Source organism: Plecotus auritus, assembly GCF_963455305.1.
Source record: "Plecotus auritus genome assembly, chromosome: 8".
NCBI lineage: Eukaryota > Metazoa > Chordata > Mammalia > Chiroptera > Vespertilionidae > Plecotus > Plecotus auritus.
The window spans coordinates 25,460,475-25,485,439 of NC_137782.1; the positions used below are offsets into that span (position 1 = coordinate 25,460,475).

Genomic DNA, 24,965 nt, shown 5'->3' on the forward strand with positions numbered 1-24,965 from the left:
AAGACTTCTTCCTTCCTAGAACCGTTTCTAATCCCCCCACTGCCCCTTCACACAGACACACGGGTGTCAGCCTCTTATCACGTGGTGTTGGCTGACTCCGAGGCCCTTCTCTCTGGACCTCATTTATTATTGTTACAAGTGCTCAGTAGTGAGACGATTCCCCAGAACTCCTCTTACTCAGTCCCGGATGCTCTCTGATCTGCGATGCTTCCTCAGCAGCCTCTGGTGTTTCTGAAATATAAAAAAAATTAAAATTGGTTCAGTAGTGCTCAGCACAGTACATGACACGTCATAGGTCCTATCATCCACATTTTACAGATGAAGAAACTGAGACGCAGGGAAGTTAACAAGTCCAGCAGGCAGAGCTGGGATTAAACCCAGTTCTGTTTTTATTTAAAAATCTGCCTTCTTTTTGGATCCCCAGTTTAACCGCTCTTGTGTGAAAGCTAAGGACACTGCAGGGGGATCCCTAGTACCAGCACTGTCCCACGCTCAATCCAGTTTGTGGTAGGTGACCTTGGCCCTTGGCCGACTGCCTTCAGAGGAGTGGGAAGGAACCAGGGGAGGCTCTGTGTTTTTATTTAAAGTTACAAATGTAATACATGCTTGTGGAAAATTAAAAAGAAAATGAAACAAGGAAAAAGCAACTGAAAATACCTCCTTCTCCTACTCCCCGGGGAACCACTATTAACAGTTTGGAATTTTCACAGTGCATATCCAAACACACACACAGTTACTGTTTTTATATAAATCGGATCATGCCCTTGACTTTCTCCCAACTGATTCCAAGTCAGCAGCTACAGCCCTTCCTCATTCCATCATATTCCACGGAATAGATGTATTTCAATCCATTTCCCTGACCCGGTTTTAGACGTTTAACTTGCCTCTAATTCTCTGTGCAAACGTCTGTGGGCATGCATTGAGCACACGAGTACAGGTATTTCTGCAAGGAAGGGTGCTCAGAAGTCTAATTGCTGAATGAAAAGGCACATAATTTCCACACACGGACAGGGGCTACCAAATGGCCTTCTGGAAGCCTTTCCCTTTCAACACCCACTGCCCTACTCCCAAGGCAGTGGGTGAGTGGAGACGGCTCTTAAGCCACCAGTGATGCTGCGCTGGGCTGTATATACAGGCTGCCTCCTCTTCTGCTGCCAGGAGCTCTGAACACATGGCCCAAATTGGGATAGAAGATGGATTTTGATAAGAGAGGTTAAATAACAGGTTTTTCCATTTCACCTTACAGGAATGGGATGGGGGTGGGGGTGCTGGGCCTTCAGCCAATAGAGGACCAAGAGTTGTCAGGAGGCTTACAAAGCTTGCTATTTCTGGCATTTTTTTTCTCTTTCTCTGCTGATTATGCAGCAGAATTGCACAGAGGCTGTCGTGGGCGCGTTCTCTCACTGTCTGGGCTTCTGTGGAATGAGACTCGGGCTCCTTCTACTTGCAAGACACTGGTGCATTGCAGGTGTGTTTCAGCAGAAGGTAATCAGGGGGTGCCTGCCATCTCCTGGGGTGGAGGTGGTCAGATCGTCGCTGTGGGATGAAGAGATAGACGATGCCTGGGGGGGAACAGGCAGGGATCTGGACTGGTGATTGACACATTGTAGAATGAAGATGTTTTAGAAGGTCCAGGAGGCCTGCAGTTTCCCCCTGGACAGCAGGGCATTGGTGGCCAGAGCATAATAGGTACCTGGGGTGCTCAGAAAGCATTTGGTTGTTCATTCATTCATTCATTCACTCACTCATTCAGCATACCTTGCAGTGGGCCTGGCCAAGAGTGGGTAGGGACACCAGCCCACTCAGAAGCAATGATGGGGATAGCATGTGACTAGGATTCCAGAAAATACCTGGGGTGAGGAGTGGGAAGGGCCCTTCAAGGAAGGCGGGGTGAGGAGTAGCTGGGGACGTCACCAGGAATAAAGTTCGAACTGCCTCTTCCATTGGATTTTGGAATATGTGGAATCAATAAAAGTTCCTCCCCAAATTTGGTGAGTGCCACCTTTTTCTTTTGTCTACTAAGGATATTGAAAAATAACCAGTTGAGGTCACCAGTTGTCATTTTTGTGGAAGAAAGAACAGCAAAAAACAAGGAAGGACTTCATCACAGATTTGAGGACAAACAGAGCTACACGTAATAGGTGGCAGATTTTGAATGCAGGAACCTAACATTAATGCTCTTCTCCAGTTGTCCCCAGCTAGAGATTGTCTTTGTGATGGGAGTTGTCTGAGTTGGGGGCGGGGCTTGTCGCAGTTGACAGGGCTGCACCAGCGCAGCAGGAGCCTGACCTCTTCTGGTGCTGATTTCCCACAGCCCTTGTTGAAAATCTGAGTCATGCACGTGTGTCCCAGAATGGAAACCACCCAGTCAGGCCTGCTCTTCCTCGCCTGGAATACCCTGGGCAAACCAAGAGAGACCAAAAAATGGGCTTCTGTGCCCCCTGGGTGATCTCCACTTTCTCCACACCGGGCCTAAGAGCAAAGACCACAGGCCTCCAGGTCTGCGGGGAGGCTTTGGAGCCAGCCAGCCATTGAGGAAATAGCTGTTGAGTGCCCACTGTGTGCCAGGGCCTGGGTTAGGTTTCACATCCCAGCTGGGCCCCAAATACAATTAATGACATCGCACAAGCTTCTTGTGCTTTGCAAGACTTACTCTCCTCATCCATAAAATGGGAACATCGATACCTACTTCCCTCTGTTAGGATGATTGTGTGTGTATATGCTTGTATGTACACACATACACACAGCCTAACACTCTGCCTACTAAGTGGTAGGACCTCCATAAATGTTCATGAATGAATGAATGACCCAGAACATCAAGCTGTGCTCAGGAAGAGGATTTCATGGCTCACACTGTGTGTGTGTGTGTCCTGAAGCATTTACCTCTTGTGCTTATAGCCAGAGACCCTCTGTTCTGCTTTTCTTCTTAGGGAGCACGACTGTAAGGCGACAGTATGCTTCCCGGCCCTGGCTGATAGGACTTTCTCTGGTTTCTTTCATGGGCTCTTGACTGGGAGAGGGATTAACAGGGACTTACAGGCTGTCTTGAAACAGAACTGACTCTTATTTTGGACAGTTTCTGAATAGCTTACTGAATACTAGTCACCAGCATTGCATTGCTGGGGTCTTGGGAGAACAGCCAGTCACAGAACCAGCGCTTGCTGAGAGCCCTGGGCTGGCCGGGGAGGACGGCCTTGCAAGGGAGGTGATTTTGGAAGGGAGGGTGTGGCTGGAGTATCCACCCCATACCTCCAAACATGGTAAACAGAAGCCGAACCCATGTTTAAGACTTGGCTTTGAGCCCTGGCTCTGCTCCTTGCTTGCTGTGTGACCTTGTTAGGTTGCCTTACCTCTCTGAGCTGGGGTTTCCTTGCCTACAAAATGGCAGATTGTTGGGTGGATTAAATGGGATAAGATATAGAAAGCACATTGTTGGTGCTTAGTAAATAAAGATGTGCTCCCCTCCTGGTGAGGGGACCCTGGGGAACCTTTGAAAGGGGCCCAGGGTGCCAGGGTGTCTGCTGGCATAGGTCTTGCACACAGGAGGCACCCACTGAATATTTATGGAAAGAATGAAGGTGCCCAGGGAGTGGGAGGCTGGGGTTATATGTGTGTGTCCTGCTATGTAACTGCTCTGTGATCTTGGGCAAGTTCTTTGCCTGATTTCTGATTCTCTCAGAAAAGTAATTCAGGCTATCCGCACCAACCCCGACTGTTCTACTCCATGCTGGAAATCAGGGCTGTGGGTGAGCGTTATGTTTGAAATTCATTTCCTTCCTCGGTGAGTGGCATCCGTGAGGACTCTTCTCCCTGCTGCCTCGTGCATTCACAAACCAGTAATTAATGAAATTGGGAGCCCCAGGAGGCAGCTCCGCCGCAGCAGCCCCGATGGCCTCAGCAGGACCCCAGGGCGGCCAGGGAGTCCCCATCTCTCTCTGTTCAGTCTGGCAAATGTTCCCGTGTGTGGACAATCGCAAACGAAGCCCTGGCATATCATGGACCAGGAGTGGATTCCAGCTTCTCCCAGACCCTGGAGGCCATTTCCCAGGGAGGGCATGGGGTCTCCTCCCACTGTGTGTGTTGGGCTGAGCCCTGGAGTGGGATCAGGGGGGCCTGGATTGGCAGGCTTCGTTCTCTTGATTTCTGGCTCTGAGACTTTAGGGAATGTACTCACTCACTCACCTTCTCCGAGTCTTACCTCCTGTGCAGAACAATGGAGCCACAGGAGCAGCAGCCCCTTAAGGATGGGGAGCGTATAGAACGGCAGCTTTGATTTGCTTGTCCTCACCCAAGAGGGTTGTCTGAAGGAGACAATGGCTTTAAGTGGTCCTTGTCTTTGCTCACACCCCCTCCTCCGGACATGCCCTCCACCATCATGCCCATTTGATGAGCACCGTGACTGTCCACTCCTTGGCTTAAGGCATCCTTGACTCTCCTCTCTGTCCCACGCCCTGTAGGTGCCTTACTCCCTGCTGGCTCCACCTTCAGGGCACAACCATTTTCTCCCCCCTTCACCTGGGTCACTATGGGAGCCTCCCTGACTCCACCTTCCCCCTCTCCTCACAGCAGCCAGTGGCGTCTTTGTGAACCACGCCCCTGCTTACAGCCTTTTGATTGGATGTCCCATGTGGCCTGGGGATCTGTTTGGATACCCTCTCTATGCCCACCTGGGGCACATGTCTCATTTCAGTATCTGAAGTCGGCAAGCGTCTTCCTCCCTGCCAGGCAGAATCATTGCCCTGCTGCTTCCAAAAGCCCCCTTCCCACTGATCGAGCTATCATGCTTCTCGATTTTGTATATGCAGCCCCTTTGTCTAGAAGCATGATTTCCTCCATCCCTCAAACTCCTGCTTATTCTTGTAGGCAGTGTGTCATCGCTGCTTCCCCGAAGCCTTCTCTGATTGCCCTCTGTCCCACCTCCAACAGTCTGGGCCAGGGGCCCTTTCCTGTGCCCACCCGTCAAGTCCTCCCCAGCAGTACTGAGATGCCCTTGAGGGACACGGCCCGTGATGATGCATCTTTACCCTCCCTCCTCTGGAGGCCTGGATAACACAAAATAGTTGCTTGGGAACATTAATTTGGGCAGACACTGCAGAGATCCTTGCAAATTAAGTGTCTTCAGACCTAGACAGACTGGGTTATAATCCCCAGCCTGTGGTCTGATTTGACTGTGTGATCTCAGACAAGCCACCTAACCTTTCTGAGCTTGGAGGGCCATGAGGAGTGACAAGATGACACCGACAACCAGTGCCGCCTTCTTTCCCACCTGCCGGACAGCAAATGTCCCCGAAGACACTTAGGACATTTGCTCTGAGCAGAGCAAACCCAAAGAGGGGCCAAGCCCAGTGGCCCCCAGTACTGTCCACAGCAGAGCCCTGCATAGAACCCCTACCAGGAGCAAAAATAGCAGCCTTGGGGCAACCGGAGATGCAGAAGCCACAGGAAGAAGCCGCAGGCCGAGCGGATGTCAGCTGCTCGGAGGCCCCGCTGAGGTTCCTCCAATGTGTGTGCCGAGCTTTGCAGCCTCGCCCCTGCCCTCGCTGGCTCCTCTGACCACAGCATCAGATAAGGCCTCGGAAAAAGTGCTGGGGAGGGGTAATCTAGTGCCATCTGTGGGGTGCACTCCATCCCCTCTTGCCTCTCTGCCTTCTCCTCCCCTTGCTCCTTGCTTATTCTGCCCACCCTACTGATCTCCACTGGCACACTCCCACCCTAGGGCCTTTGCATGGGCCACTTCTCCCCCACATACCTGCCTGGCCCACTCTCTCACCTCCTAGTCTTTGCTCAACTGTCACTTTCTTAATGAGGCCTGCCTTGACCACCTGTTTCACTTGCAGATCCTCCATCTCAGCACTCGGCTCATCTCACCTGCTTCTGTAGTTCTTAGAACCTTCTACCATGCTGTGCAGGTGACTTATTGACCATGCTTTTTGTTTGTTTTCTGTCTCCAATGCAAGGGGGAACCTCCAGGGATCTCTAGTCACTGCTGTATCCAGGGGCCTGGAACAGTGCCTGGCACCAAGCAAATGCTCAATAAATCTTCCTTTAGGATACGGATGCATGAGTGAAGGGAGAAGAGCCAGCTCAGCAGAAGAGGGTCAGGCTGGGTTTGTGTGGATTCTTATTTCATGTGCATGTAGACACATGGGCACATATACACACTCACATACATGCCCTCAGCCACTTTTGGAGCCTCTGAGTGTTCAGGATGGGGCTGGCCTGGGACTGATGGTCATCGAGTGTTTGGAGGAAGGAAGGGGAGACTGACAGCAATGCCATTGTACAGGAGACCAGTGTTCCAGGCCCAGCGTCTTGGGACATCCAGGCATGGTTCAGCTGGCAGGAGAGTAGCACTCCGATGGGAGGTGGGGGAAGGATGGGGCGGGAGACATCAGCAGGGCCTGGGCACCAAGCGGAAAATGTGGGCCTTCATCCTGACAGCAGGGCCTCTGAAGGGTTTTAAACAGGGGAGTGACTTATAGATGATTTAGGATGGACTTCTCCTGGTTTGTAATTGGGTGCAAAAACCCAGTCCTTGTTCTTCCACCCTCTAAGCGTCAACTCTATGCCAAGAACCTCTTGGCAGTGCTTTTCACAAGGTTTCTTTTTTTTTTTTAATTGATTTCAGAGAGGAAGGGAGAGGGAGAGAGAGAGAGAAACATCAATGATGAGAGAGAACCATTGACTGGCTGCCTTCTGCACGCCCCCTATTGGGGATCCAGCCCACAACCCAGGCATGTGCCCTTGGCCAGAATCAAACCAGGGACCCTTCAGTTCACAAGCTGAAACCCTATCCAGTGAAGCCAAACTGGCTAGGGCCACAAGGTTTCTTATGAACCCTTTACATAGATGAGAAAACTGAATGGAGTATCACAGATCCATTCTTCATGTGGCAGCCTGAGTCATCTTTTGCTTATTTGTTGCCTGCCTCCCCCAGCGGACTCTGAGACCTGTGGGGGCTGGGGCCGTGTCTGTGGAGGATGCAGGGAGCTCTGAGCCTGTGAGGATGGCCAGATGCTCCTGGATCTGTCTGAGGAGACAAGCGCCTGAAGGGGAGCAGCCTAATTCCTGTTACAATTGCTCTTGTCCAGTCCTAGTGTAGCCCATAGTTACCATAATGTGAAAACTCTGCCTGACGTTTTAGCAGCCTGAAGGGTCCACGTATACATGTGGAAAGACATCAGATCTGGGTTCGAATCCCAGATCAGCCACCTAATAGACAGAAGATCTTGGGCAGTTTCCTTTACCTTTCTTAGCCTCGGTTTCCTCATCTGTAAAATGGGGATATAGAAGGATGGTCTCCCAACATGTGTGCCCACTGCTTGATTCAGCACTAAACACCCGCATCTGAAATCCAAAGTCTGGGTTCTGACTAATGGTCTGTGGATCTGTGTGCTGCCACTGAGGACCTCGTGGGGCCCGGGGCAGAGCCCAAAACCTCATTTCCTCTCGGTTTCTCGGCAACCAGTGTCTTCTTAGTCACCTGGGGTTAAGTTGGGTTTTGTTGGCTCAGGAGCAGAGGTTAAAGCTTGGGCAGAATGAGCCCAGGTGTGCAAGCATTTCTAGTTTGATTTAAAAGACAAAACAAAAAATTTTATGAATCATCAGAAAAAGAAATCAGAAGGAAGTGTGTGACCAAGGAGAGGAAATTAGGGTTTGCAAGCTGCATGAGTCACCCCCTTTCTGACTCCTGGGGATCGCTTGCTCTTGGCACTTTTCATTCATCTCTGAGACTCTGAGTTCTGCATTTTGGAAAACACACTGGGGACTGTCATGGTTTTATTCTGGCTCCCTTTCTACCACCGATGTAGATTTCTCTTTCTGAATCACTGCCACACTCTTTTAATTCTTACTGCTTTATCGAGTGTTTCTTCCCTGCCCAGGCTCTGCTCAGGGTCCTGCTTCCTGGTCCCAGCCCGAATGATCACGGCAACTTCTGCTTGGTTTCCTAGACATGCTCCAGCCTTGCCCTCCCCAACCCATCCTTCATCTTGGAGCCAGAGGCCAATTTCTAAAATGCAGCTACCCAGTGTGGCCCTGAGCGCTCTCAGGATAAAATCCTGTTTGCTTTGCATCTCGGCTTGCACTGCCTTCCTCTCCAATGCAGGAGCCCTCCTCTCCAGCTCTCGGCCTTGGCAGAGGCTGTTCCCACTGCCCTCTCTCTCCCATTTGGTGTTTTCTGCCCTCACCTGGCTAATTCTGTTCAGCCAGCAGGTAGATTTGCCCGGAAGCCACCCACCTCCTCTGAGCAGGCTATGGGCTCCCATGTACTCTGGTCCCCAGTATCCTTATCACCTGTATTTCAGTCCTGTTCCCCTCAGTACACCACAGCTTCAGGAGGACAAAGACTGTGTCCCTTCCATCACTGCTACCCTCCCCAGCACTCAGAACAGAAGGCTGTTTTAAGCAAGACTGAGTGGGCAGTCCTGCTTAATGGGCATTGGGGTGTGGGGGTGCCTCCTGAGGCAGTGGGCAGGGGTCTTGGGTCCTTGTCTACCCTGCTCTCTGCCTGGGGTGGGGAATGGGGGATGGGATAGAGGGGGTGGCCACCATATTGCTTCCCAGTAGCCTAGAAAGTGTTTTCCCTGATAGCGGAGGTGGGAAGTATCCGTTTCACTATAATATCTGTGTTTTATGTACAGCCCCCCCTTTGTCATCAAATCAAGTGCATGTTTTTTTCTGTGTGTGTGTTTCTGGGTAGATTGCCTCCTGTGTGGCTTTCCTGCTTATGTCGTGTCTTTGTGTCCTTTGGCATCTTGCTATCTCTTTAATTTGACGGAGCCATTTCTGTATCGTATATATTAACTGTCTCATAGTTGGTGCTATTTTCTTAGTCTGATGTCCTTTTCTGTTTGGCTTTATTATGCTTCCTTCTCCAGAAGATATTAATGCGTGTGTATTTGAATCTGTCAATCTCCCTTCCTCCGTGATTGCTTCGAGGGCTGAGGAAGTTATCCCACCGCCGCACATCTGATAAACATTCTGTTCTGTTTTCTGATATTTCCCTAAAACATGACTTTTTATGTTTAACTCTTTAATCTGTTTCGAGTACATTTCGGTGGGCGGCTTGCAGCGGGTATCTAGTTCAGTGTTCCGAAATAGGAACAGGCTAACCCTGTTAGCCCCATTCTGTTTATTAAATAATTGCTCTTTGTCTCTTTGTTTTCAGAAGGAGAGACAAAATAGGGTGTTGGTGTGAGTGGTGTGAGCTTGCACAGTTAAGATTGTGGCTTTGCCCCTCTCTGGCTGTGATCCTTGAGCACGTTGCTTCAATTAAGCTCTTCTTCTCTATTAAACGGGATCATAATGCCTCCCTCATTGGCTTGTGGAAAGACTGAGTGCAGTATGGGATGTGAAGCACTGCACATGGAAATGGGCGCACAGTCAGCACCCTCCTTAACCGTAGTGAACCCAGGTCCACGGGCTTCCAGAACTGGGCTGCCCCAGTGCTCTCTAGGCTCCCAGGTCCAAGGCAGATTTTCATACAGCACTGAAATACATAGCCGCAGTGTTTACAAATATCATTTCCTGTGTTATCTGGTACTGACAGAAGGAAGTGAACGTGGTACTTTGTCTGTGTTAGGTTTTGGGGTTAGATGCAAAAGTGCCAAGTTCAGATGACCTAGAAAACCTTTCTAGGTCAAATTACACTTTCAAAAGGTTTTTTTTTTTCTTCCCCTTCTTTTTTTAACCGCCCCACGATTGAACGCTGTCGTTGACATATTTCCCTTCCAACAATACAAGCCCTTTGTGGCATGATTGCGGCTTGTTTTATAGCACTGGGGAGAAAATATCTTCCAGATCATCTGCTGCTCATTGTCCCAGCCACACTTGCCCCCCGCCCCCAACCCTGTGCCCTAGTCCCACCCGACATACGCTCCTGTGGCTGTTAGTTAATTGTCTTTGGCAAGGAACTGTTTTGGGATGTATTTCCAACTGCTCAGATGATAGATAATTGTCAGGCACAAATTCTGGCAGCGCCGGGTGACCTGAGGCTTTGGACCGCTGACCGCTGACCACAGCTCAGCCTCTGGGGAGGAGGCTGCAAGTGGACAGCTCTGTGTCTTTGTGAGGCGGCAGGGCAAGACCGCAGGAGGGGCACAGCCTCATCGTTAGAGCCTGGGCTCTGGAGTTCCAGTTCCTGGGTTTGAATCCTGACTCCATCCACTTGCTAGCTGTGTGACCTTGGGCAAGCCACTTAACCTTGTGTGTCCTCAGTTTCCTCATCTGTATAATGGGAGCCTTAGGAGTGTGCCTTATCTCATAGGGTTGTTGGGAGGATTACATGAGCTAATTTTTGTAAGTCAATTAAAAGAGCGCCTGGCTTTTGGTAAGTGCTATGTAAATGTTGTCCAAATGAGAATAAATGATCATCACTGTAGGGGATGCTGTCATAAGTCACCCAGATCTCTACCTGACTGAGACACGCATTTGGCCAGCCGGTGACAATATTGGCTGTGGCTGGCTCACAGCTAAGTCTCTCTGGGTATTGCCTTTGGTGGAAGGAGGGGGCCTTGCCCAAGGTTATCAGTCACCCTCCGCCAGGGCGGCCTGGATCTAATGACTGCCCACTTGGGAATGCAATGGCTCGGCTTTCTGCCTCAATTTGGGACATCTCTACAGAGCCGTCCCAGCTCCGGACTCAGTGAAAGTTGAGGCTTCTAATGTGTGCTTCTCACAGTTCAGCTTGTCCCTCTGCCCAGTCCTCCTCACTGTCCTGCAGGCTCCCCAGTGAACTTCCTGCCTCATCTCAGAGTGTTTCCCGGGACCCTGCCCTACAACCACAGGTGACCATAGATGCTGAATGGACCTTTTAAAATATATATATATATATATTTTGATTGATTTCAGAGAGGAAGAGAGAGATGGAAACATCAATGATGAAAGAGAATCATTGATCGGCTGCCTCCCGCACACCCCCTACTGGGATCAAGCCTGCAACCCAAGCATGTGCCCGTGACCGGAATCGAACCCGGGACCCTTCATTCCACAGACCAACGCTCTGTCCACTGAGCCAGACCAGCTAGGGCTGAATGGGTCTTGATATCCATTTAAAAGACACATTCCTTTCACTTGCTTGTACATCCAGAAGCCCTTTGGGGGTAGCCTTAGGGTTCTGCACGATCCCTGTGCCCATCGTTGGGTTTGTGCCATTTGCGATGACAGGCTTGCGCTGGCTAGCTTGCTGTGCTCTGGAGGGACCTGGCTGGACGCTTGAAGGCAGGTTGTGGAGCACTCACTGTTCAAATGGGAAGAGGAAGGTCTAGCTCTGGAAAACCCACAAAAGTCTAAACTTACTGAGCTGCCCAGGGGCCAAGAGCCTTGCCCATTCAACCCGCTCACACACAAATGAAGAAACGGAGGCCAGAGAGAGGAAGGCCTTGTTCAAGGCCACACAGCGAACGAGTGCCTCTCTCCAACTTTGGGGGGATGGTCCTTTGGGGAAATAGTGGGGTGGGGTGGTCTTAGACGTGGACGTGGGGCAGCTGGGGGTTACGGTGTTTTGGTCCAGCCAGTGCTTTCGTAGATGGTCCCCAGCAGAGGGGCAGCCCTGTGGCCTGGGATGGGTGTCAGCAGTGATTTCCTGGAAGGGGGCAGCATGGGAGTGAGTGGAACTGCAAGGAAAAGAAAGAGAAGGGAGGTGCAGGTGGAGTACAGAGCTGTGGAGGCCTGGACATGTGGGGGCTTGTGGTCCATGCAGCGATCCCAAGACATCTCAGAGAGGCAGAACAGGGGAGGGTGGAAGAGGCACGGAGGCCAGCCTGGACGGCCAGGTTGGCAGGGGGCAGGCTCCCAAGCGCATGAGTGCTACAATAAAGAATCGGGACTTTTCCTCAGGGGGAGGGTGGGTTGGGGCTTGAAGGAGAGGGACGTGGGCAGAGCCAGAAAGGGCCTTCTCTGTCATGATCCTCACTGGCCCCTCACTGCCTGATCAAGTCTATGCTCAGTGAATAGTTGTGGAATAAATGAATGACTGAATGGGAATGCAAGATTGTTCTGAAGAAAGATGGCTTCAGCTGCAGTGGAGGAGTGGGCAGGTGGGAGCAGGGAAAAGCCCTAAGGCTTTGAAGAAGCCAGCTCCCAGTGGGAATGGGTTTATGGGTCAGAGCTGGGAGTGTGGGTCCCTATCCTCTCTCCTCCCCACCCTGGAGAGGCCCATTGGCACCAGCTTAGGCGAGACTCGACACACTGGGGGTACAGGTGGGACGGCTGAGAAGACACACATTGGCATCTCCTGCAGCAGAAGCCGGGTGGTGCAGGGTCATTAAAGTCATGAACCAAATCTGAAGGGGTCCTGGCCCTGCCCTCGAATGGCCTCATCCACCACGCCCTGACCCACTTTGCAGGCCCAGCCCCCGCCAGCACAGGCAGCCCCGTTGGAACCGTTCCCCCTCAGAGCGACCAAATGAAAATGTTTGTTGAAAACAACATGTGCATAATTAAAGCTTAATGAGCACTTGTCTGTTTGGAATGTGCAATTAGATTTATAATCGGGGATGGGAGTGAGCTCCAAATGGCTTTAAATGGAACTGAGAGAGAGGATAATTTTTGCCATAAATCTGCGGTAATGTGGACAGTAGATAGAGACACAGGCGGCCGTGCTATGCCCACTGGGCAGTCCTACCTCAGGCCCTCTTGGCGGCTGCAGCTGGATCATGGTCTTTGAGGTGTATCTGCTCTGGGTTGGGGCTGGAGCCCGGTCTGCAGCCTGTGAGCTCTGGGGTGATGAGAGTTGGTGCCAAGTCCAGCTGCTCTGGTCCCAGGGGGACTTGACCAGGCGAGGAAGCCGGCATCATCACCTTGTCACCCCTGTGCAGGGTTGTGGCTCCCTATTTTGTTCTCTGCTATGTACCAGCACTTAGAACTCAATGAGCATTTGTTGAATGAGTGAATGCCTTGTACCAGACTCTTGCCTTAAACGAGTCCCTCTCCGTCTGTGGGCCTCAGTTTCCCCATGTCTGTCTCCATGTGATTTGGATTCAGCTATTGCTGATGTGGACTCTTCTATCTCCAAGGTCTGGGTGTGGAGCAGAGGGTGGCTGGGATGGCATCTAGATCAGCTCTGTCTAGTAGAAATATAATGCAAATGGCATATGTACCTTACAGCTCTCTAGTAGCCACATTCAAAAAAGGAAAAAGAAATAGGTGAAATTCATTTTAATAATATATTTAGTTAACCCCATATATCCAAAATCTTATCATTTCAGCATATATTCAATAGAAATATATTGATGAGGTATTTTGCATTCTTTTTAACACTTTTGGTGTAGTAAGTCTTTGAGACCGATGTATATATTACACTTACACACATATCTCAGTTTGGACTAGACACGTTCTGAGTGCTCAGCAGCCACATGTGTCTGGTAGCCACCATTCTGGACAGCATAGGTCTAGAAGGAGCATGATGTGGTTGGAGCCAGGTGGGAGGGCTCTGCTTGCTCCCCCATAATCTGGGGACAGTGGCTCCCACATCCTGGTAGCCCTCTGCCACTGGAGCTGTAGTGATCAGTGGCATTTACACTCTCTCAATGTTTTTTCTTGACTAAAACAAGTGGCACCATTCAAGGAGACTATTCTCAGCAATGGGAGGGGGTCCTGCAGTGGCTGGGCTTGCTCAGGAGGCATGAGCCCCCAGCCCAGAGTGGTGAGGTCACCAGCTTGCAAATGGGAATGAGAAGCCAGTGTGGGCTATTGAGGGGCCAGCAGCCTGGACTGCAGACTCAGCTTGGGCATGTCCTGGCTGTGTGGATTGGGCAGATCCCTAACTTCCCTGGGCCTCAGTCATCTCAACAGGCAGAATAAGAAAGTGTGTTATGTCTGACAAAGCAGGACCACCAATAAAGAGAAAACTTTTTTTTTAAAAGAAATTGATATTTGATTTTTCAGGAAGAAAGCATGAAGTCATCATCATGGGAAAAAAAATCAGGCCTCAGTTGGACTCTCTTATGAAGATTTTAATTTATGAATTTTATTTCAAATTATATATGGCAGCTAGAGGCATCAGAAGTCTATTCCATGCTTAGAACCTTAAAAGTTTGCATGAAGCCCCACAAAGTTTCCTCATCTACTGAATAGAGGCAATTATAGCACCCTGATAGGGTTGTTGTGAGGATTAAGTAATGATATACGTAACAGCTAATAATTATTAAGTGCTTCTCTGTACTTTCTGTATATTAATGTTCTAAGCACTTTCTGTATATTAATGTATTTAAGCTAAAGGATAGTTATACCCATTTTCTAGATGAGGAAACTGAGACATGGTAGCTTAGCTAAAAAGTCTCACAGCTTGAAAAGCAAGCCAGGGATTTAAACCAAGGCAGCCTGGCAACACAGCCCATGTTTGTAACCATTGTGCTATCATCCTTCTCCAGGTGGGCCTGGAGGTAAGCACACAGGGCCTGGTCCGGGTTTGAGCCTGGGGCTCTATCCCTGTCCCATTCCATCTGTGCAGCATCTCTCCGTCCCCCTCCCCCAACATCTCCTGGTCTTGATGTGTATCTCTGTGAGATTTCCACCTAAAACCGCACTCTCGGCAGGGCCCAGCGTGCAGCTGCACATTCGCTGCCTCTATCTTTTGAACCGAGTTTTATCTGTGCAGAATGAGTGTTCTCATGGCCCCATGTGGGGGCTGGAGGGAGCAGTGTATACGGCTTTGATTGTTTCCTCTTTAGATCTTCGTGAGGCTCATCTCTCTGTGCCTGTGACTGGCTGGGCTGAGGGCTGTGCATCCTTGGTCTTTGATCTGTGTGTCTGTGCAGAGGGGAGGGGCAGCAACTTCTACAGAACAACTGTTGCTTTCATACGTGGGGTCAAGGCCAAGTTCATAACAGACTGTGTGACTTGGGGCAAGTTCCCCAACCACCCTGAGCATCACCTTGCTCATCTCTACAATGGGCTGGTCATGCAACCTTGGGATCTGGGAGGGCTCCAATGAGACAGCCAGTCACAACTCTGGCATAAGGTCTGGTATACAGTAGGTGCTCACATCAGCCTTGGATATCATGTTCCCTGCTCTTCACCTGGCCAACTCCTGGGTGTCCTCCAAACTTCATCATGGAGCTTCCAAGCCACCTTTGCTGGATGCCTCTCCTGAAAGGCCCTCCTCCCTGCTTCCACTCCCCTGCGATAACCTCATCCTGCCATAGTCACATTTGTCAAAGATGTCAGAGATTTGCCATCACTCGATGTCTGAAACAAGAGGCTGAATTCATTGCTGCACTTTGCAAAGCTAGTCTCTCCAAATCAAGCAAGAGATGATCTTTGCAGGATTTGGGGAAGCAAAGGGTCCTGGGATGGGAGACTTTCAGAAGCAGGAGGTTCTGAGACTGGCTGACCCTCAGGTGTGGACACGTAGCTATCGAAGTAAGACTGTTAGTGATCACTGACCATTTGGAATGGGCTTCACACAAGTTTTGTAGTTACTTGTTCTAGTATTAGGACTATGGGCAAAGAATGGCCTGTCTTCCTTTCTCAGACGTGAAGATTTCATTCTCCCTGAAGCTGCTTCAAAGGACTGGAGGCTGCTCCAGGGCAGGGGCTGTGTCATAACCATTACAGTATGCCTGGGGTCAGTACAGTGTTGGCACATAGTAGGCAGTCGCTAGATATAGACAACGAACAATAACAGTCGTCCCCTCTGTAACCTCACACTCCCTTTCCTTTTATTGCTTTTCAGTGCCCGTGACACACTTTATTTGTTGTAAATCCCCAGTGGTTGGGAGCATGTGACTAAGTGCATTGTAGGTACTTAGTACCTGATACAACGAGGGCACCAACTGATTTCATATTGTTCAGGTCTTAGACCAGGACCCAGGGGGGGAATGAATGAGGGGAAGACATGGGAGGGATGGGGTCAACGTGAAAGAGCTGATCTTGAACAGGAGGTAGACACTCTACCTTTTCAATCTAAAGGAAAAGAGATCAGGATGGGTGTGATATAATGTGGGGAAGGGCAGCGAGTTGGGGGAGGGTATTGGATGGGCTCAGTGACATAGGAGACATGGTCCTCTGCTAGACTGAGGGAATGCGGCTGACGAGGGCATGAGAGTTTATCATATAATAACAATAGGTAACCTTTATTAAGCACCTGTCAAAAGTAATTACCATTATTAAGCATTATGTTACAGATAGTAATTCATATCTAATATCTGATAACAGATATAAAAAGCTTTATGAGGCAGGAATTAATAACTGCCATCACTACCATGTTACAGGTAAGGAAACTAAGGCAAAGAGAAGGTCACACACAACTAATAAGTCGTGGAACCAATCCATACTCTGATTCAGCAATCAGTGGTGCTGCCCAGTATATCACACTAGACTGGGGAGTTGAATTAAGTCCAAGCTGATTTGGGATGGAAGCTTTAAGGTTGGGCCCAAGAATATGGGTTTATAGAAGCAAGCAAGACTGTTAAAGTTGGAGTGCATTGCCAGAAAAAAAACGATGGGACAATGTAAAGGCAGGGGTGTTGGAGGCTCCTGCAACACTGGGGATGTGGTAGGAGCTGAGACTTGGGGCCAGTTGTCATGGAGCTTCCTGGATGCCAGGGTTCATGATGTGGAGCACCGCAGGGTTTTGATCTGAGCAGTGGAGTGATTGCCAAAAGATCCCTAGTGATAGCCAGGGTGGAAAATGGATTGGGTGTTGAGGGTTGGGGAGAGAAGCTGAGCAGAAATCGTTTGCAGGTGATTGGATCAGGAGAATGTAGGATGGAAGGGGTCTAGAGTCACCCTGTGGCACTGTGTGGAAGGTGACACCTTCTCTTATGATGGTGGAGCATTGGAGAATGAGCAGGTCTATACATATGTCATGAGTTCAGTGTTGGGTGTGTTGAATTTAGGATGTTCATGGACCAAATGGGGTAGATGTCCAGGGGGAAACTGTATCTTGGAATCTGGAATGAACTTAGCTGAAGATGAACATTTGAGTCAGTGACATGTCATAGCCCTGAGAAACCATGACATTGCCCATGGAAAGTATGAATAGAGTGAGGAGGAAATATCAGACCTACTTATGCACCCACAATTCATCCCACCCACCCATTCAACCCATTTCATTCACCCAGGCATCTACCCAGGCACCACCACCCCCCACACACACACATCTCAACCATCTATTTGTTTATCCCACCCACCATCTCAATCTTTTTCCCATCCACTTATTTCTTTGTATTCACCCAGCCATTCCATCTCATCCACTACCCACCCGTTAATCCCTCTAACCCCAACTATCCAGTCCACACATCCCAATCACCCTTCTGCGTATCCATCCATTATTCCACCTACCCATCTCATCTTCTGATTCCATCTACCCCGCCGTGGTGTCATCTCTTTATCCACCTACTGGCTCATCTCTCCCATTCATTCCCCAAACCATTCATCTTCCCCTCCCACCCATCTGCCCATTCATCCATCCAACCACCCATATACCTACTGACCATGCATTCACTCATTTTATCAGTTCCGATTATTTCCTGCCTTATGGCAACCACCAGCCACATGTGACTTTTGAGCACTGTGGCTACTAGAAAATTTAAAACTACATATGTGGCTTGAGTTGTATTTCTACTGCTGATTTATACCATCCACCACCCATCCATCTATTTATCCATCCATCCTCCCTTCCTTCCATCTATTCATCCACCCACTTACCATATTTGTTTATCCCACAGATATTTAATTTATACCTATTATGGATAAGTGGCTCTGTAGGCCATAAGAATGAGGAAACTGAGGCTTCAAGCAGTTAAGGAGCTTGCCCGAGGTGGCTCAGGTAGAGCCAGCATCATTTGACTAAGATCAGGGCTTCTCACCTCTCACCTTGGCTGCCTATTTGCTCGGTTTCCTTAAAGATTAAAAAAAAAAAAAGGATCTAGATTGGGTGGGGGCTGTTGGAATAGGGGCCCAGGAGCCCCTCTGGCCAAGGGAACTACACAGCATGGGGAGAGAAAACCCCCTTAGAAGCCTCTGTGAGCTGGGTCCCTGGTGGCCGTCATGAAAGGGTTATCCCACACATTCGATGTTTGCAAAAATGTGGGTTCTTTCAGATTCCAAAACTCATTTCCATGACAAAACTCTTGGGAAGAGAAGATGAAGGCCTGGCTTTTGCAGAACAATCTTCCAGCTGTAATGAGGACTGAAGATGGCGATGGGAAAAGGAATTATAATTAGAATATGAAATGGGGAAAATTAATCTATTCCAGTCAGTGCTAAGAGGATGTTCTGGTGCTTCATGGAAATTCTTAGACTGATCTTTCCCTCTACATTTTTCTTTTCACATTTTAAAGCATACAGAAGGCTGTGTGGTGTGAAAAGAGGTTTTTGACTGAGGGACTGATGAGTTGTGAGCTATGCACAGTATTTAAGTTCATGTGCATCTTTGCTTTGTATGTCTCTACCTGCTCAAGCCGTACATGTTTGGGTGCACATCCATGTGAGTTATATTTACACGGCTGCACATGGTATATTTACACACACCTGGACCTCCCCTCTTTCCCATGTGTGCATGCTGTGTTTTGTGTACTCAGGCCTGTAAATGGATATGTGCACACTCATGCTTGTGCTGTGGACACACCTGTTTGTGTTGGTTTGTGTAACCCATGGATGTGGTACATGCGTGACTAAGTGCTGTGTTGAACGCTGTGTTCTGTGTGACATGGGCCCCTACTGGTTTGTGGTGCATATGCGGTCACCATGCTTGGGCACACCGTATACGTTGTATACCTTTGTGGTCACACACCCACTGAGCATTCACTGTGTGGTGGGTGTGGATGTGGTGTGTCCATCTTGCCTGTGAGCACAGAGGCTGGCTTAGTGACATCTCCCCGTGGCCTGTAAGTTCTTTCTTTCAGAAAGGACCCTTCAGGGGGAAGGCTGAGGGGTAAGCCAGGCCTTAGTGCCCTGGAGGCTAAGCCCGAAGCCTGGAAGCCCTTGGGGTCCCCCCCCCCCTCTCCTCTCTTCCCCGCTCCACCCGAGGCAGAGGTGGACAGAGGAAAGATGTCCCCCCATCTCAGGGCTCTGCTCATGGCTGCTCAGTAGCCAGGTCCCAGGCCCAGCGTGCTCCCAGCGCCCGTGCCAGGCACCGGGGTAACCAAATGGAGGCTGTCCCAGGCCCTGCCTTGAGAACTGCCACCAACTCCTCAGGTCCCCCTTAAAAGCAGGAAGCAGGCTTGACTCCCACATGTGGAGGAGACGAGTGAATGAATAAGCCCACTGGAGGCAGGTTCCGATGATGTCAGGGGACCCACTGCCTGGCCGCCTTCCTACGCCCAGCACACACATCAAAATCCAGGTCTCTCCTGCTCACATCCCCAGTGCCATTCCCCTCTGCTCGCTGTGGATAAGTCCTCCCTCCCAAACCACTAACACATCCTCCCCAAACACCTTTCGTGTGCCAGGGCCGAGCTGATCATGGTTATACAGTGCAGGTGCGGCAAAGCGGGCCCCTGCTGCCAAGGCGCTCCCAGCCGGGAGAGCAAGCCGAAGAGGCAAACAGACCCTCGGAAGTCCAGCCTCTCCCCACCTGTGCCATCGGGCAACTGCTTATCTTCTCAACCCGCTTCCTTGGTTTTCAACAGGGAAAATAATGGCTGCTGCTTTAGGTTGTTGCAAGTTTTGAATGAGACCTTTGACGGAAGGTATTTTCGGTGGTGGGTACACTGGGCATTTGTTGAGTGCCTGCTGTGTGCATCGAGGGAGAAGGCACACAGGGCCCCTCCTTTCATGGTGGTTCCGTCCCGGCCAGCATTAACCAATGGGCCACAGCACAGGCCTTTGGGGTCATCGCTCCCTCTTCTCCTTTGATACATATGCCCATGTCTTTAACCCATACAGTACTGTTTGATTCCTATTGCTTTATCAAATGTTTCAAATACCTGGTTAAACTTCATCTCCCTCCATTTCCATTCTTTCTTTTAGAACATACTTATAAATTATATGTGGTTTTTAAAAAAGTCTCACTTTTATCAAAGCCCTGGTGACACCCAGGAGCTTTTGTTGAAAGCTCCCTGCCCTGCCCATTTCACAGTCCCATTCCTGATGCCAGCCTGTGGCGGGTGCTAGGGGACTTGGAGATGACCAGAACACTGTGCCAGCCTCAATGTTGCTCCCTCACGGGGGCAGAAGACAGACGTGCTGATAATCTATGTTGTAAGTCAGAGGAGGTGACAGCATGGCAGACCTCCTGGAGGAGGTGGTCTCTGAGTAGGGCCTTGAAGCATGAGTCTATGTCCAGTGTGTAGACGGAGCCGTGCATTTGGAGTCAGTGCCCAGATCCTAGGCATGACATGGCCTTTTCTTTAGCTAATTCAGCAGCCACAGAAGGACCTCTGCCTGTCCCTCTGCTGGGAAGGCATTTGGGTATAACCACCAATTCCACTGCCTTTGATCGGAAGGCTGTCCTGGTAAAGATAATGTGTTCCATCCATCCACCCATCCACCCACCCATCCATCCATCCACCCATCCACCCATCCACCCATCCACCCACCCATCCACCCATCCTCCCATCCACCCACTCATCCATCCACCCACCCACCCACCCATCCATCCACCCATCCACCCATAAGCATTTATTGAGTATCTCCTGTGTGCCAGGCACTATTTTAGGTGTCTGGGACCCTTTGTTTTAGTATGTGTGTGTGGGTCCAGCTATAAACAGTGAACTTGGTAAATTATGCAGATGCTAGAAGATAAAGGGGGCTATGGAGCAAAGAACAAGGAAGAGCAGGGCGGCAAGGGGACCTAGGGCTGGTGGTGGTGGTGGTGGAAGCTGGCCTCCGAGCCAGCTGTGAGGAAAGCCTCTCAGACTGAAGTGGGTCTGGATGAACTGACATCTTGTGCCTGATGGTGGGAGTGTGGACTTTTACAACCTCCACGAGAGCTGCTTGGCAATGTCTAGCAAAGTTACAAATGCACACACAGCTGGACCCCGCGATTATACACACCCCTGTGAAGCGATGGATGCACAAAGCTATTCATAGAAACAACTCAATTGCCCATGTGCCCAACTAGTTCCATGTCTATTTTATGTCCATCCTGTGGAATACTAGGTACCAGAAGACAGAATACTGTGCTGATATAAAAAACTTCCCAGCCTAGCCAGCGTGGCTCAGTGATTGTCAACTTATGAGCCAGGACAGGGGTGGGCAAACTTTTTGACTCGAGGTCCACAATGGGTTCTTAAACTGGACCGGAGGGCCGGAACAAAAGCATGGATGGAGTGTTTGTGTGAACTAATATTAATTCAAAGTAAAGGAGCGGAGGGGAGAGCAAGAGAACCCTCCGCTCTTTCGGCTCCGCGGGCCAGATAGAACAGCCGAACGGGCCGGATCCGGCCCGTGGGCCGTAGTTTGCCCACGGCTGAGCCAGGAGGTTGCTGGTTTGATTCCTGGTCAGGGCACATGCCTGGGTTGTGGGCTTGATCCCCAGTGGGGGGCATGCAGGAGGCAGCCAATCAATGAGTCTCTCTCATCATTGATGTTTCTATCTCTCTATCCTACCCCTTCCTCTCTCTCTAAAAAAATCAATAAAAACATATTCCAAAAGAAAAAGAAAAAGAAAGCTTCCCAGATATGTTGCTAGGAGAAACATAAGGTGCAAAACAGTGTGTATAACATGCTGTTATATGTGTGAAAGAAACGACCATGAAATGTATACATGTGGGCCATCTCTGGAAGGATATAAAGGAAGCTGGTAGATGCAGCGACTGCCCCTGGAGAGAGGCAATGGATGGTTGGGCGGTGGGGTGGGAAGAGATTTTTCACTCTGTTGCTTTTTGTACTTTGGGAATTTTGAACCATGTGCCTATCACCTAAGAAATAAAACAAAATTTTCAATGAAAATGGCCAGCTGCTGTTGGTGCCCCACCCAGAAACTTTACTAGCTAGCACAGCCATCCCCCATCTGTCGTGAGCTCTGGCTGCAAATGGCTCACAGCTGGCACAGTTCTCTGGAGAGCTGTCCTTGGTCACACAGGGGCCATCCTGCTCAGAAGGCTGTGCCTCCACCTGTCTGCTAAGGACAGCCCACAGCCAGTGGAGCAACAACAGGCCAGCCCCTTGCTTCATGCTGGGACTAACTCGATGGTGCATTTCATGCGCAGAGCTCCCATGGGATCAGGCTGCAGCAAGTCTCCAGCGGAGACCACATCCTTTGCTTAGATCCTTGCACTGCCCTGTCCTATCTCCCTCCTCCCCTGTATGGTTATTCCTAAAGTGTACTTCTCCCAAACCACATGCATTTGAATTTTTGACTCAGGCTCTGCTTCTAGTGAACAGGGTCCAAGTCACCTGTCTTAAGGGAAGGGAACTACGTGGAATTGAGCCAAGTGCCCTGCTGGTGTCAGTGCAACATCCCATGAAGAGGGGACTCTCGTTATCCCTGTTCAATGAATGAGGAAGCTCAGAAGTTCTGTCACCAGCTCAAGGTGACACTTCAGGGAAAAGGGCAGCCAGTGGCCCCAGAACCCACGTTTCTCCCACTGCACCTGCTCCCTCATACTCAGAACTCTTCCTGAATCCAGACTTGGCAGCTTCTCAGAACACAGGACTTCCTATACATGGTTCCTACCATGGTCCTCACTGCCTGCAACCAGCGGCGGCCCAAGGGGCAAATGTGAGGGGGCAGAGCAACTTGGGACGGTAAGACTTGGAGGGCACATCGGGGCCAGGCTGTCATGACACCAAAGCTCTGGAGACCTCAGCCTCCCTCCATCATGTGGAATTCCAACTCTCGCTGGTAGCCCGCGGTCATTTTGGCCAAGAGAGATATTGACATACTTCCAGAGATGGGGAGCTCAGTATCAGGCAAGGCAGGCTGCCACATCCGTGGACAAGGTATAAAGAGCAGAGAGGTTCTCTTCATCCTTCGTGTGATGAACGATGCTAACCCTCAGGAGCTGGGGCTGCTCCTCCACGCTGGAGGGATCCCTGCTGACATGGAAGCCTGGGCTTGGTCTTTGCTCCTTTCCCCTCCGTGCATTCAGTCCCCTGATCTCCTCTGGCTTCTTCTCCTGGGCCTTCTTGAGAACATTTTATTCAGAGCTTCTTCTCTCTCTGTGTTCCAGTTTGATGGTGACAGTGCCTACGTGGGGATGAGTGACGGAAACCCAGAGCTTCTATCAACCAGCCAGGTGGGTGCCCCATCCTTTCTGAGTTGGGTGGGGGGTGTCTAGCCTTGGGCTGGCTGGAGCCAAGCTGCTTCTGGGGTGGGAGAAGTACAGAGTGGGGGCCACAGCCCACCACTGTCCTCTTTCAGAATAATTAAGGATATCAGTTGAATCCCCTTAAAAGGGATGATCAAACCAGGACTATAGTGTTTTCTGTAAATCACCTACCATTATTAAAAACTTAGAGGCCTGGTGCATGAAATATGTGCAAGGGGGGTGGTTCCGCTCAGCCCAGCCTGCACCCTCTCCAATCCGGGACATCCCTCTCACAATCTGGGATCACTGGCTCCTAACTGCTCCCCTGCCTGCCTGCCTGATTGCCCCTAACTGCCCCACCTGCCAGCCTGATCACCCCTAACTGCCTCTGCCTGCTGGCCTGATTGCCCCTAACTGCCCCCCTGCTGGCCTGATCGCCCCAACTGCCCCCCTGCTGGCCTGGTTGCCCCCAACTGCCCCCCCGCTGGCCTGGTCACCCCTTACTGCCCCCCTCTGCCGGCCTGGTTGCCCCTCACTGCCCTCCTGCCGCCCTGCTGTTCAGTCGCCCCTCACTGCCCCCCCTGCTGGCCTGGTTGCCGAACGCAGCCTGCTGTTCAGTCGTTTGGTCATCCCTCACTAACCCCCCTACTGGCCTGGTCACCCCATGCAGCCTGCTGTTCAGTTGTTTGGTCGTCCCTCACTAACCCCCCTACTGGCCTGGTCGCCCCATGCAGCCTGCTGTTCAGTCGTTTGGTCATCCCTCACTTACCCCCTGCCAGGCTTATCGCCCCACTCAGGCTGCTATTCAGTCGTTACTGTGAGGGCATCCTGACCAATTTGCATATTACTCTTTTATTACTATAGATTGGATAAAACTCAGAATGTGTTGTCCATATTCCCCATACACAGAGGGGAAAATTTCAGCAGCAGTGAATAGAGATGTCACATGTTCCCTAGTGCTGCCAGTGCCTTGCCACCACACAGCACCCATGGGGGCATACGTTGGTGTGGAGGCGTACACCTCATGCAAAGGCATGTGGGTTTCTCCTGCTGGAAGCTGATTTTCCACTGAGAGCCTGGTCTCTGAAAATTAAGGATTTTTTCACCAGGGAGCATCCTCATACACTCTAATGCCGGGGAGTTTCCTCACCACAGGCTGGGACTCCGGGGAGGGTCCTCACTGCAGGCTGTCTTGAGGAGTAGTAGACATTATTATTAACCCTGTCTTATAGATCAGGCAACTAAGGCTCAAGGATGTTTACTGACTCATCCTGGGAGCAGTACAGCTGGCATTTGAACCTGCATAGCTGGAACTCAGAGCTGCACACATTACCTTGCTGTGTATGTGGAGAGCTCCATTCCCACCTCAAGGCTACCATCAACTTGTTTCAGCCTAAATGTCATTCTTTAGAGAGCTCTTGGTGACCCCAAAGTCCAAATTAGGTCCCCTCCGCATGATTCTCTCTCAGGGTACCGTGTCCTTTTAACTCACAACATCTGCCACCGTTTTTGTTGTCTGCTTACTTGTGTAATGACTTGGTTAGCATCTGATTCCACTCCAGATTGTGACCTCCAGGAGGGCAGGATCTGGTCTCTCTTTTCCACTGTTGTGTCCTCCATTGCAGCACAAAGCCTGGCATATAGAAGGCACTCAGGAAAGATTTGCATAATGAGTGAATGTGGCTCCTTCTTTTATCTGACTTCAGTTTTCCTAACAGTGGAATGTGGTGGTTGGACTCACAAGGGTCTTTCCAAGTCTCCTGAGCCATCATTCAGAGATTCTTCTTAACTTAGAACTTTGTAAAGAAGACACCAGTGTCCCCT

At 50.3% G+C, this 24,965-nt stretch overlaps 1 protein-coding gene across 8 annotated transcripts in view; it reads left to right on the forward strand.

The window, feature by feature from the left end:
* Positions 1 to 24,965, forward strand: part of TOX2 (TOX high mobility group box family member 2) — a gene marked incomplete at its 5' end in the record, with an annotated part of 199,362 nt that overhangs the window by 103,047 nt on the left and 71,350 nt on the right. For 5 of the 8 annotated variants that reach the window (XM_080683824.1, XM_080683823.1, XM_080683822.1 and 2 more), the window contains one exon: positions 23,064 to 23,129. In XM_080683824.1, the coding sequence (XP_080539950.1) occupies positions 23,064 to 23,129 (66 nt within the window). Of the gene's footprint in view, positions 1 to 1,359; positions 1,486 to 23,063; positions 23,130 to 24,965 lie in introns of those variants that run through there. The other 3 variants (XM_080683829.1, XM_080683828.1, XM_080683827.1) reach the window with 2 other exon arrangements.